The sequence below is a fragment of the Callospermophilus lateralis genome, unplaced genomic scaffold (assembly GCF_048772815.1).
Source record: "Callospermophilus lateralis isolate mCalLat2 unplaced genomic scaffold, mCalLat2.hap1 Scaffold_109, whole genome shotgun sequence".
Classification (NCBI taxonomy): domain Eukaryota; kingdom Metazoa; phylum Chordata; class Mammalia; order Rodentia; family Sciuridae; genus Callospermophilus; species Callospermophilus lateralis.
The window spans coordinates 3,375,107-3,389,649 of record NW_027511135.1 but is presented as its reverse complement, the minus strand read 5'-3'; the positions used below and the strand labels follow the sequence as shown (position 1 = coordinate 3,389,649).

The window sequence follows — 14,543 nt, the reverse complement described above, 5'->3', positions numbered from 1 at the left end:
ACCTGTGCAAGCAGGGTGCCCTATTGGTCTTTTCTGATAAGAATTTTTACTTTTTATATCATTGAGCCTGGGATAGGTGTGGTCTTGCCAATTCCTAAGATAACCTCAAGCTATCTATTCTGATGGTTTTGGGTAAAATACTTAACATCTTGTTAGTGGCTCTAATGTCTTCAATAAGCACACTTCCTTAGTCCCAGTTTTACTCACAGTTTTCTGGGCAAACTGCAAGATTTTCAAATATTTCTGTTCCCGATTATCACAGTAAACCTGGCTAAAACTGCCAACAGTATCCATGCCACCCCCTGAATATGGTCCTGTCTTGAAATTTCCTCTGCCAGATTAATAAATCCATCACCTTTAAATTCAGCCTCACAGAAAGTCTCAGGACATGGACAAAATTTAGACAATTTATTTACCAGAATGTAACGTGAAAGGCCTCTAGTCCAATTTCCAATAAAGTTTGCTTTCCCCTCTGAAACCTCCTGAGCCCAGTCTTTACTATCCAGAGTCCTGCTGGGATTCTGGTCTCTTGAACTCCACAAGAATTGCCCATTGAGCTCTGCTTACAATATTCTAAATAATTTCCAGCTTTAATCTCTAAACTTTTCCAAATTTCTCCTTCTACAACCAAGCTTCAAAGGCTTCTGAACTATATGGTCAGGTTAGTCACAGAAGCAACCTCACTTCTTGGTACCAATTTCTGTTTAAGTTGCTTTTATTCACTGCTATGACAAAAAGATCTGGAAAAGAACAACACAGAATAGGAAAAGCTTCTTTGGTGCTCAGGTGTCAGTCCATGGAGGACCAACTCCATTGCTCTGCATCTTAGGTGAGACAGAACATCAAGGGTGAAATGTGTGGTGGAGGAAAGCAGCTCAGGACATGGCAACTAGGAAGCCTAGAGCATGGAGTGATTCTTACATGCACTCAAGCACGAGGAACTTGGCTCTAGAGTTCTGCCCTTCTCGTGGGCCAATATTCACTGTGGCAGGCAGCTCCCACATAGCTGGGCAAGGTCACCCACTGTGCCTGCCAACTACAAGGTGGCACATTACTGTGAAGGTTGCAGTGGAAGAGGCTAAATGTTGGCAGAAATGAAAAAGCTGCACATGACTTGCAACCGCCTTGCCAAATCACGCACCTGGGAAAACCCAGCTCTAAGCCGATAGAGCTGCAGTGACTCTGATGAGGTGCCCTGGGCCATTGGGAGTGATCCAGACGGAATCCCAGGACCATGTGCTTCAGGCATTGACTTCCTGGAGATCAGAGGTTCCTGGTCTACTGATTATGCCTTAGCCAGGTGCAAACAGGTAACATTTATAGAGCACTTACCAAGAGCCACACACCTGGCTGGGCATCATACTCATGATCTCATTTCATAGTCAGTGCTATTGTTATCTTACCTTATAAATGAAGAAATTGAGATCTAGAGTCTAATGACTTACCCAAGAGACACAGCAGGCAAACAGAAGTCTAAATCTGTGCTCTTAGCCATAATCTAGTGCTACCTTCTTCTAAAAGTCATTTTTTTAAATGTTATTTTTTAATATACCAATCATAGTACCTGGAACTCAGTAGATGCTAAATAAATGAGTTGAATGAACCAACCGAAACAAATTTTGCAGGCGACAGCTGTATACTGGAGCATAATTTGTCAAACAATGTTAAACAAAAAGGAAAGAAAGTTGTGAGTATTGTCATTTACCTCCTTTTTATTGAAGTCTATTGGGATTGGAAACACACACACACACAGAGGTAATTGATGGCAGGCTGGAGTTGGAAGCAATCTGGCTATTTGGAATCTTTTTTAAAAAATATGTATTTTTTAGTTGTTGTTGAATGTAACACCTTTATTTATTTTTATGTGGTGCTGAGGATTGAACCCAGGACATCACACATGTCAAGCGAGTGCTCTACCACTGAGCCACAACCCCAGTCACTATTTGGGATCTTTATTTGATTTGCTTTAGTGGTTAACGGTTTTAAAAATATGACCTGCCACTTTATGCTGCAAATTCTCCAAGCCACAAGTTACTCATAAGTAAAACAGGAGTGATCATAGCCCCCCATCTTTGGACTGTAATGATGATTCAACCAGACGAGGCACCTCATGTGCTTAGTGCATGCACAGTACACGAGAAATCCCCAATCACGTCAGTGATTGTCACTCTTATTATCACTTTTGGTGCTTGTGAGAAATATTCTTCTGTCACACTCATGCAAAAGAAAAGCCCTCTGATGAGTGTATGAAAAATATAAGTACAGATGAAGCCGTGGTTATGAACACAAATGAAGTTCCAGAGGTTGCAAAGGGTACATTAACTGCCCAGAGATTAATCCCACATAGATTTGTACAATTTACATTCCTCCTTGACGCACACTGTGAGTTTTTCAAAATATTGTAACTGCTTTTCATTTCAACCTGTGATTATAGATTGCTTAAGTTGCTATCAAACTAAGTTGCAGATGGACACAATACCTTTATTTATTTTTATGTGGTGCTGAGGATCGAACCCAGTGCCTCACACATGCAAGACAAGGGCTCTACCACTGAGCCACAAACCCAGTCCCTCTAACTACCTTTTGAGTGGCAGCTTTACTTGATGATTAGATGGAAGGGGTATTAAAATGCTGGATAAAATCCCTCACCATCACAGGGCTCTGGAGTCTGTAGGGGTTTTACACACATCTTCTTTAATCCTCAACTACACTTCAAGATAAGGCAAATGCTATTAACTACCATCTTTTTTTTCAGTGCTGGGGATTGAACCCAGGGCCTCCTGAACCCAGGGCCTTCTCCAGGAGAGGTTGCAGATGGACACAATCTGATGGAACACACAATGGAGGCCCAGAGAGTTGCCGTGACCCACCCAAAGCCAGCCACTTAGTGGCAGAAGTTAAGCTTAAACTGTCTCTGGAATCAGTCTCCTGACAAGAAGTGATTCTCGAATTCTAATTCTACACTTGGCCACTTGGCGCCTCAGTCCATTCTGTGTTGTTGGAACAGAACAGATGGGGAGTGGAAAAAGGAAGGAAATATATTTCTGTATTGCTGAAGGTCGGCAAGTCCAAGGCCAAGGAGTCTACACCTGGCGAGGGCCCTTGTGCTGTGAAGGGCAAGAGGGCCTGAGTGACAAGACAGGGTCCAACTGGCTTCTTTGAGGTCTTTACTCCTTTGATAACCGACCCACACCAACCTGTTGTAAGGCAGAACCCTCCTGACCCGATGGCCGCTGGTCTCTCCTCTAGGCACTGTTGCATGGGGGAATTGAGCTTCCAGCCTGTGGACCTTGGGGGGCACAGCAAACCACAGCACTCAGGAACCAGGGTAGTGCAGATCCCCATCCATGAGACAGCAGGGACTAGCGGTAAGAAGAAATTTTACCAGGATAAGTTGATTTGGGGGCACTTCCAGCCAAGATGGGGTAAGCAGGAACTGATTTGTCCTCCAGTCTTAAGCAACTGAAAATGAACAACAAATCAAGAAATATAAAACTGCTGTTGCAGACCACAGGCCACAGGCAGTGAGGGGAGTGGTCCTGAGGAGGGTGAGCAAGGCCTCCCCAGCCTCTGCTCCTCATCTGGGATCCTTTCTATCCTTCAAAGCCCAGCTCCAGTGCCACCAGATCCATCAGATGACCCTGACTCCTGCTGGCAGTAATCTCTGCCCCAACGTCCTGTGGCAGGTCTTCAGTGTGGCGCTGGTCATTGTCCTGCATGCTGTGTGGTTTGGTGGATGGGAAGGTTCCTCCCCACTCCATTCCCCACGGAGCTGTGAGCAGTTGGCACAGGGGAGCAGTCAGCACTTGGCAGGACACCCCGGGACCTTCTTACCCACCCCAGGCAGTTCAGAGAACTTGTAAAAACATAACTATGTAATTACCTAAAAACTTCGATTTTTTAAATGGTGGCAACAAAATATCACGTGATAATAAATATATATGATTGCATTTATCAATTTATTTTCTTCCTTTTATCGGTGTATCATAATTGTACATAGTGGAATTTGTTCCACATTTATACATGCACACAATATAAAACATAACTTGGCCAATATTTAGTGCCCAGCATTTCTCCTCTTCCCTCCCTGGGTCCCTGTGCTCTACTTTACTGATCTCCCTTTGATTTTTTTAAAGATGGACAAAATATCTTTACTTTTTATTATTTTTATGTGGTGCCTTCAAACCCAATGCCCAATATGTGTGAGGCAAGCACTCTCCTGCAAGCTACGACCCCAGCCCCCTCCTTTTGATTTTTATGAGACCCCTCCCCTTCTTCCTCTCCAGCTCCCACATAAGAGAAAACATACAACCCTATGTTTTAAGTCTGGCTCATTTCACTTAACATAATGGTCTCAAGCTCCATCCATTTTCCTGAAAATGACAATTTCATTATTTTTTTATGGCTGAATAATACTCCATTGTGCATATACACTATATCTTCTGTATCTATTCATCTGTTGATGGACACCTAGGCTGGTTCCACAGTTTGGCTATTGTGAACTGGGCTGCTATAAACATGCGTATGCATAGAATGGTACAGTATAACTTTAATTCTTTAAATACAATAAATACAAGGGAGTGGTACAGCTGGGTCAAATGGTGGTTCCCTTCCTAGTCTCCTGAGGAACCTCCATACTGATTTCCATGGGGGTTTTGCTAATTACAATCCCACCAATGATGTAAAAGTTATAATGAAAAACATTGCCAGCCACTGTCTTCAAAATGTCATATGGAGGTTTAGAACTGAGTACGTTGGGTATGTATTTTTTCCTCCACATCCTCTCTAGCATTATTATTTGTGTTCTTGATGGCTGCCATAACTTGTGTGAGATGAAATCTTCTCAGTTTTGATTCCCTAACTGCTAATGATGTTGAACATTTTTTTCATGTATTTGTCAATTGATTGTATTTCTTCTTTTGAGAAGAGTCTGTTTAGTTCATGTGTCCATTTATTATTTTCTTTGAATTCTTTATATATTCTGGTTATTAATCCTGTCATAGAATAGTTAGCAAAGATTTTCTCCCGTTCTATAGGTTCTCTCTTCACATTCTTGCTTCCTGTGCTGTGATTTTTAACTTGAGGCCATCCCATTTATTAACTCTTGGCATTATTTCCTGAGCTTTAGGGGTCCTAGCTGTGCCTACATGCTGGAGTGTTGACCCTATGTTTTCTTCTAGGAGTTGCATAGTTTCTGGCTTAATTTCCAAGTCTTTGATTCATTTTGAGTTGAAGTTGAGTTTTGTACAGGGTGAAAGATAGGGGTCTAGTCTCATTCTTGTGTGTGTGGATAACCAGTTTTTCCAGCACCATTTGTTAAAAAGGCTCTTTTCCCCCCAGTCTATGTTTTTGGCATCCCTGTCAAGAATCAGATGACTGTACATGCATGGGCTTGTCTCTGTGTCTTCTATTCTGTACCATTTATATGTGTCTGTTATTATGCCAGTTTCTGCTACTACAGCTTTGCTGTATAATTTGAAGCCAGGTATTGTAATGACTAAAAAGGACGGATTTCACCAAAATGCTAACACTGGTTGTCTCTGAGTGATTTTCTTTAGGAAAAAAACTGATGAGAAATTGCTTGTCTCTGCTTTTATGTAATTTTCCTAATCTAAAATAAGTTTGTATTACTTTAATAAATGAGGAAGAAAAAGCCAAAGTTTAAAAAAGATAATGAAAAACAATGCTAGCCACTGGCTTCAAAATGAAAGCTTATCTTCAAAACGTCATATGGAGGTTTAGAACTGAGTATGTTGGATATTTTTTCTGTTATTTTGTTCTATATATTGTAGGATGAAGCTGATATAAAGCAAAGCACCGTCTACAAAATGTTTGACTAAGTAATAGTGAAATTTGAGAATTAAAACTATCTGCTTGAGCACTGGCTTGCACCTCACACCGTTGACTCTAGGTGGCGCTCACCTTCAGGCCATCATGACACACCTGAATAGCTTCCCTTTTCTACTGCGATGCAGAAAACACCACTTCAGAACCAATGTCTAGGAATGGGCAGGGCACTCGATACATTTTAAATTAAACAGTATCTTTAATTATTTAGTCTCAAGTTAGAAAACAAACTGTTTTCTTAAAAAAAAATTCAAGAAACTGGTATGACATGACTAGCTACTGTGCCACTGGCTGGCTGGACTCCTGTTACTGGTCTCCCTGCTGATCGCAGACATTTCCAGTTTGCTTTCCTCAGGCACCATGACATTCGGCTCCTTAATATGGACCAGTCTCTACCATGGGCCAAGGACTTATAATTTTGAAACAAAATTCCCCGAGAGCCTGTAGGCTGGGCTTTAAAAAACCTTGAAAATGAGGCAACAGAAGCCAGAACAGTTATGTGACTCTCCCAGGGCCCTGCAGCTGGACTGGGAAGGCTGGGAGGAAAGCCATTTTGTTGGCCCCCTTTCAGAATTTCTCCCATTATGCCTGCCACATTTGTCTCTTCACCCCAAGGCTCAGGATAAAAAAAAAGAAAAAGATTGTCAGGATAATCAGAAAAAAATACATTTAAAGGACAATTAAGTCTCCAGGGAAGTAATTCAGATTTGATGGAATTGGAGTGGCTATATTTCAAAAGGGTCAAGAGTCAAAGTAACTACTTCTAACAATATGTAACTTTTAAATTATTTTAAAGTAACAGACATAAAAAGTCTAAGCAGCAATACATAATTGTATTTTTAATAGCTTAAAAATAACTTTGAGTTTTACAAGATAAAAAAATAAATTGCCACCCTGTGAGGAGCTTCACACATTTCATCCTCACTCACAAAATCCTCATTCTCCTCAGCTTACTGAAGAGATGGCCGTGGCCCCATACCTTAGGGGAAAGGCGCTGGTGAGCAGAACCTGGAGCAAAGGCCACTGCTGCTTGACACCACCCCCTTCCTTGGTCAGAAAGAATTTTTTTCATTTAGTTCCACTGGACACTTTTTTTGCACTGGCTCAGAACCCAATGATTTAATGAAACTGCCTCTATGTGAACCTGGAGGTAAAAAAGAACTGAGGCTTCCCTCTGGGCATGTGATTTCTTTGTGCAGTTACCTCCTACATCACTCAAAATGAAGCCTCCCACCTCTACCTGAAAAGGCTGAAGTGCAAAATGTGTGGCAATTTCACAATGGACAAAGCAACATTTTTACTGAAGAGTGCTGAGTCCCACGGGCAGGAAACCAGTCATCTAACAAAATGGGGCTGAACTGCCTCTAAGCTCTGAGAATCAGTAAGACACTGGAGGCCTGGGTTTAGACAGAAGGCCACAAAGATAAGGTGGACCCCTCCTGACCTCACGTGAATTTCTCATTTGTTTTCCAGTTAGAGCTCTGAGGAGGGGGAGAGAGGGAAGAGAGGAATTAGAGAAGTTCAGGAAGCAATATTCCCCTGTGGGTTTGGAATTCTGTCTGGATTGAAATCCTGGTTTACCAGGACCCTGGCCACAGGCACGCTGTGCCTGTTTCCTCATCTGCAAACTAGGGATCAAAGTTCCTCCTTCCTGGAGTTGTGGCCTACCAAGCACAATAACCTCAATAAACACCAGCTTCTGAATCTGTGGGTGGAAGGCAGCCCTCCTGACAGGGCCCCTTCTAATCTGGTTCCTGAGTCACACTTCTCCTCTGCCAACTCTGTGCTCAGAACATCAAGCCCAGGGGCCTCTCACTGCTCTGCCTGTTGCTTCTTGCCGCCAGGACCATGCCTGCAGGGCAGAGTGCTTACACCCTTCCATGCCTGCCAGAGCCAGCACAGCTTATCTTCCTCTAGAATGTCACTTCCGCAAGAACCTCAGAAGGTGAGCACCCTGAGTCTGCTTCCCCCCAGTAGCCCTTGTGCTTAGCGCCTGCTCCAACGTCACATGGCTCATCTCCTTCGGGGCAGGGCTCCGCTACATTTCTTGTTGTGTTCTCAGTGCTTTGCACTGTTCTTGGTATCTCAGTGGCATTTAATAAGTATTCAGGTGGAGGAGTGGGTACACAGAGATGGCTCTTCCTTCTCTGTCTCCCTAACCTGCCTTTCCACTTTATTCTCTTTGGCTGTATTTCCCAACTCCACATGCCTTTTACCCATTCTTAGTCTCTTTCTGATCCATTTACCATTTCCCCTCTGTCACAGGGAAAGAGAAAAATGTTGCACCCAGTTCACTAAACAATGTCAGAGACAGATTTTTGGGAGGTAGGCAGCCCTGCACAAGATGCCTCAGAGTGGACAGAAAACGGCAAAAACTTCCCAAAAATGTTTTGGTAACCAAGATGTCAATTTGTATTTCCTATTAATTATATCCATTATACACATAAATAAATGAGAATAATGAGAATAATGCTGCAGAGAAGCACGTGTGAGAGTGAATGAAAGAAAAGAGGTGTGTGAGGCACACTGGGTGTAATCAGAAAAGGAGAAATCAGAAAAGGAAAATGACAATACTGATTGCCATGGATGGGACAGAACTTTGAGAGTTTGTGAAACTCAGCCCACATTACCCTGGGACTTGCCAGAAATGAGAGAAATCTGAACAGCATAAAGGTCAACTGCCCTCGTTAGCACCAGGGCTGTGAGCAGCTGAGAACATCATAGCCGTAGACCACCTTCCGCAGCCCAGGGCAGCCACAGGAAGGTGGCTCGGGACTGCTCCCAGTAGCATGTGACCACAAACCTGGCTCTTCCCAATGCAGTGACCCAGGGAAAGGGCGCCTGCCAGTGTTCTTCCTCAAGGACAGACTCTCCTGCCCTCTTGTAGGCACAGTCAAGCATCCAGGCACACTGGCTCATGCATTTGGCCACCAAACACTGAGCAAGGCCTTTCTAAGTATGGGTGAAATAATTAAAAGACAAGTGAGGTGCAGCCCTTGTCCTCAGGAAGCTCTTGGTCTCCAGAGGGCCATGGGTGAGCACCAGAGGACAACAGTGGGGGGAAGCAGACAAGGGCACAGAGGAGGGAGCAATGACCCCAGAGGCAGAGAGCCTGGGCCCAAAATGGCGGGAGGTGCCAACGTTTACTGAGTAGATAGGACTGAGAACTCCAGATGCAAGAAGGAGAAAAGTGTGGGAAAGGAGCTTGGAGAGCCAGGAGCGGTTCCTACTAACTCTACAAATTACTTATGCCACATAATCCTGCTCATCTTCTGCCTGAAAATGATATGCCCTATTATCTAAAAGAAAAGAAAAAGAAAGTGAAACCTCAGAAAGCACCATTATTCAGGTGTAACGCAGCTCTTTAAAGTTCTAGGGAAAAAAAACCCCATCCAGCAAGAGTCGGAATCTAAGATTATTTTTTACACCATGCTTTGCCAGATGCACAGTTTGCTCTGTCAATATTATTGTTCTCAAGTACCAGAGGAATATAATAACACAAATACCATGCAAACATTAGCCACCTCTTCTGAAACAAAACTGAGAAGGGAAGAGGTCCCATCTGGCCAGATGGGATTTGGGGACAAAGCTCAGAGTGTGGCATCTTCTTTGCAGCAAGGATTCACCAGCCACTTCTCCATGGCTTAAAAGCAGGGCGGCTGCTGCCCACTTTGCCCCAGGTGTTGGGCTGCCTCCTGCTTTCTTCTCCAGGAAGAAAGGCTCAACTTTTCCACTCAGGAAAGGGAGGATGAGGTGTAAATTGGCTATTTGGGACAGATGTCCATGAGAGAAGTGCTTTCTTAAAACCCAAGATTTGCAAGATGCTTTAAGACACTCAAGGTGAAATAACATTTACTGAGCACTTTCTTACATGACTGCTCCGGGCTGGGCGCCCTTGTCCTTCACGAAAAAGACAATGTGTATGTTCAAGTACACACATGGGTAGGAGCGCTTCACGGCCCTGGCCAAATACCCCACCTTATTGCTGTGTGACCTCATCCGATTCTCTGAACCTCTCCTAAGCTTAGTTTTTTCTCTTCTGTAAAATGGAAAACTGATAGGGCTTCTGTGAGAGTTAGCCATAATGTATTAAAAGTATCTGGCACATTTAGATGCTCAATAACTGACAACTATTATTAATAATCTATAGGTTCTCATATCTAGGGGTTCTTGGCTTTTTGAAACCATATAATTTCAACTTTTCCTATTTCCTTCTCATTAATAACCCAAGAAATCTACAAGTCATGAAAATTATGGGAATCTAAACTTCACATGATGCTGTAGAACCCAGCTCACACTACACTTGAAGAGCCTCATGACAGACAAACTCCTAGATCGGACTGTTTTTGAGTCTGCATTCATGGAATTGCAGGGCAGGAAGGTATGTTTGTGCTTCCACACAATCATGCACTTCAGCTCCTGGCCTGCTCTGTTGGGCTCTGACAGAGGAGGGACAAAACATAAGGCTGGCCCTGCAGGATTTCGGGACAGTGGTGAGTCACTTCATTGGCCTTGCTGGCCTCTCCCCCTGCAGAAGGAGGTGTCCGCTCAGCTGCAATGTGGCCAGCAGGTGCTCCCACAGGAGCTAACTTAGCAGAACAGCACTCCCCAGCTGCTTCTCACCGTGACAGCACAGGCTACAGGGTGTGTGGGGGGGAGGTTATTATGCTGTCACCTCAAGGGAAAAGTAAACTCTGAACCATATGGCATAAGGAAGTGAGGGGATACAGTGACAGTAATTCATGAAGTTTGAAGGCCATCCTGCTTGGAAGCAAGACGACTTTTCCTGAAAGAGTCTGATTTTGCAGCGATATAACTCCAGGCAAATTAGCTGTATGGTATAGTGCTACACATGTATTCCCAAGTCTACATCAGAGATTCTTGACCCCCAGGTGCACTTTAAAAATCACAGAAGGGCTTTAAAACCCCTATGTCTGGACCTCACACCAAAGAATCTTTGAAATCCAGAGAAATGGGAACATACTTGGAAACAACGCTCTGAGGAGATCCAGCTGTGGACTCACTGCACCAGGACAACATATAAATGCATACTCTTCATATTCCTAAACACGGTCACATCTGACACTGCTATGCCTTCCCAACTGTAAGTGCAAATTAAGTGACCTGAGAAAGCCAGGTACAGTGGCACATGTTCTGTAGGCCAGCTAATTGGGGGCTGAGGCAGGAGGACTGCTGGAGCCTAGGAATTCAAGGCCAGCTTGGGTAACAGAGCAAGACTCCATCTAAAGCTGCAGGTGCAGGAATGACAAGAAGCTCCCCCATGGTGACCTTGGATCCCTGCTTCGAAAAGCTGCTTCAGGATCCAGATGATGGACATCTGCAGGTGTCAGAACCCACAACAACCTACCAAAAGTGTTCTAAAGGACTCACGTGAAATCAGGTCAAAAGACTTCTTGTCCTCAGCGTTTGGTTTCACCTGGCAGGTAAGAAGGTTCAACTTGGCTGGCTGTCTATTGGACTGGAGAAAAGAAAGCAGAGATGTTATGTGCAGCACTGCCCTCTCACCTGCGGACCATGCCCACAGCACAGCATGCAGTTCACAGGGCCTGTTCAGTGATGCAAGACACATTTTTAGCAAGGAAGAATAGAAACCTGTGTACTGCTGAGTGTACTGCAAGGCAACACCAGATCTGCAAGTTTCTGTCCTCAAATATAAGTGGGTAGGTAAAGTCTTGATTTACTGCATTAGAGCTCTGAATCTCATTGAGAAGGAAAATATTTAGGTGCCCAAATAAATGTCTGTTAACTACACACAGGGATCCTGGTGATTCATCTTACGGGAACCAGGAATGATTGATTCACTTCACTTCCAGTGAAGACTGGGCAGAGTTTCTAGAAATGTACCTTCTAGAACCTATACATATTCAAAACCCACAGCTGGCAGTATCAAGATGGTACCTTACAGTGACATGTAGGGGAGCCGCAGTGCATTTACTGATTCAGAATGACCTCAGTAATCAAACATCCCGAACCTGATGTCCCAGGAATCCACATTACATTACTTCTCTCAAAAGTATGGGAGTGAGTCCCACCTGGGAGTCACTGCTTAATCAGTCCCATATCTGCAGAGAGAACTCTGAGGATTTCTCTTCACTCATGAGCACACCTCTCGGCCACACATATAAAACAGACCTGACATTAGCCAACATGCTACCTAGGAGTCTCACCACACAGACATTCCAGCTCTCCTGCTTACAATTGTGCATGGTCACCTGCTGGCCAATGCTGACTTAAGGACGCTGCTTCCTGCAGGGGCTGAAGAACAAGTCACCTGAGTGCCTGAGTTGGGCTATGCTTGGATACAGAAGCTTGTGGGAGCAAGCAATGGAGCTGTCTGCTCTGACTTGCTGCCTGCTCTGGCTGAGAGCCAAAAATCCCCATGTTTCCACCCAAGGAATGCCAAGTATTCAGGCAGACAGAGGGGAAGAGGGACAGAGAGGTCCAAAAAACCCCAAACAACAGAGATGGAACAAAGTCAAGACAATCAGCGATATTCCGCATCTCTCCTAAACAACAGCCCTCAACGATTGTGTTGACCTTCCTGTACTCTCGGACCAAATTCAAGATCCTCCCCCTCTGTGATTTCAATGACACTAGACACAGAAAACCATGTCCTTATCCCCTATTGGTTCCAAAGCAAACCATCTCAGAAGAGGAGGTGAGAGAGATCCCACGGAATTTCATGATCACTGCATGTACCCTTGATTTAGAAATGGAACTTGGAGTGCAGTATGGGTGATTCCTCCCTAGGAGGGCACAGTGCTTGGGAAATGGTTCCTGTGCTCCAGAACTGGCTGCTGAACTCAGGCAGGAGGGGAGGGGACACGGGCCTGCACCCTGTCTTAGAAGAGAACTGGAGTTTAGCTTGCTAAGGGTCTCAGACTCCAAAGCTGGTATCTGTAGCCACAGACCAAGCCCAGCCCAAGGCAAAAGAAACTGCTAGTCCTACATCTCATCTCTGGATGTTGATAAAATTGCCAGGTTTCCCATATGAATGACAGCGATGTACAATGATCTGAAAAGGAAGTGACCCAGTTAATGGTGCAAATCTTGTTCCACTTTGAAACCCACATTTAAAGAAGGATGTAGAAAAGCTTAGGGAGATGGAGAGATGATTAAAGGAATAGGAAGTGGAAACTCTGAAGATAGGTTGAAGGCACTGCTTAGTCCAAAGGAAGGTGGCTGGGGGTGACTTAATAACCACCTACAAGTTCATAAAGGTTGTTACTGGAAGGCTGGGCAGCTGTTTTCCATTTGCAGAAATGAAAATAAATGTACTTAAAAAAATCGTAGAAAATTTGAGCCAGGCATGCAGAAGAACTTCTCAAGCTTTAAGTGACAAAGTACAACAAGAGGTTTTAGGATTCTTAAGTAGAGAAATTTGTCTTGGAAAATTTTAAGAATTTTGACACTCTTCACATCTGAATGTGCAGAGGGTTAACACAGTGATTTCTTATTCTTCCCAAATCTAGAGTTCTCTGGTGTGAGTGTGTGTGTGTGTGTGTGTGTTTTCCCCCCATATACCAAACAACAGATACAATATCTTTTTTAAAGGAAAAACCCTTCAGCTCAATATTAATTGCATTCAAGCAGGTTAAAGAGTACCACCCACCTCTCACTCCTCGGCACTAGTTTTCTGGAAAGCTTTGGATGAAAGGGTCTGCTACGGTTGGAGTCATTCATGATTGAGCTATAACTTCAGTGGCAACGGAGTATCTCTCTTCCCTCAGAAGCCCTTCAAGGCTACAGGACTGACATTTGCCCATTATCAGAACCTTATTTGACATGGACATAGCCTGTATCCAGGGTGTTTCCCAAGCTGGGCTGCCAGGGAAGAATCAGACAAGCGACCTATCACCTCAAATGTGATTTTTCAGGAGCAAAGAACACAATGTTTGACTGTCTTCAGCAGCTGACCCAGCAGTGCTGAGCCCAACAATGCCAGCAAGGGAAGTGGAGGATCAACCAAAGCCCAGGGACAAGGCGTCAGGCTTGGAGACCACTGTGGTAAAAATAGTCATTCCAGATGTTTGTCCAACTTCCCAAAATTCCAGAGAACTTTCTTGACATTTAGTACTAAATTATAGGTGTACTGATTAAAGAAGATGTAATCTTCTCTGGGGTTTCAGCATAGAGTAAAATCAAAGAAAAACTAAATGACTTTCTCTGGGCTACTTCAGGGTGGGAAGGTTTAGGAAATGCTTTCATATTGTTTAAGTATAGGCAGGAAAAAAAAAGAAAATCTCACAGACAGTTCAGTGCTGTTGAGCATTCTTGCCCCACTCTGAATACAAACCAATCTGTACCCTGACTTCCAGGTGCCACAAGAGGCCCCTTCGACTGACTTCAGCTCCTACCATGGTGGAGGGCCTGGCCCTTCCTGCTGTCCAAGCCAGCCCACATGCCCTCAACTCTGCCTCCCTCCCTTCAGGGTTCACTAATCACCATGTCCACAGGGGACTGTTCCTGGGCCCCTCTTCCCATGGCAGTCCTTCTTACCCTACGGTATTTCTTCCTGGCTCTTATCTCCCCTTTTTGCTTCTTGTCTTTCTTCCCATCAAGGGTACACTCCCCCCACCCCCTACTAAAATGTGCCGGGCATACAGCAGGTATTCAAAGTTATCAAATGAAAAGACTAATTCAGGTGCCTTAGTACATTTTCCCTGGGAGGGAAG

At 44.2% G+C, this 14,543-nt stretch overlaps 1 protein-coding gene across 3 annotated transcripts in view; it reads right to left on the bottom strand.

The window, feature by feature from the left end:
• Positions 1–2,192: 2,192 nt before the first annotated feature.
• Positions 2,193–14,543, bottom strand: part of LOC143386354 (arf-GAP with SH3 domain, ANK repeat and PH domain-containing protein 1-like) — a 47,782-nt gene continuing 35,431 nt past the window's right edge. For all 3 annotated transcript variants that reach the window (XR_013089570.1, XR_013089571.1, XM_076841512.1), the window contains 2 exons: positions 11,239–11,326; positions 2,193–3,462 (listed from right to left, as the gene is read on the bottom strand). Coding sequence is in view for 1 of the 3 variants with exons in the window: in XM_076841512.1 (XP_076697627.1) it covers positions 3,455–3,462; positions 11,239–11,326 (96 nt within the window). In the remaining 2 variants the exon portion in view is untranslated. The remainder of the gene's footprint in view (positions 3,463–11,238; positions 11,327–14,543) is intronic.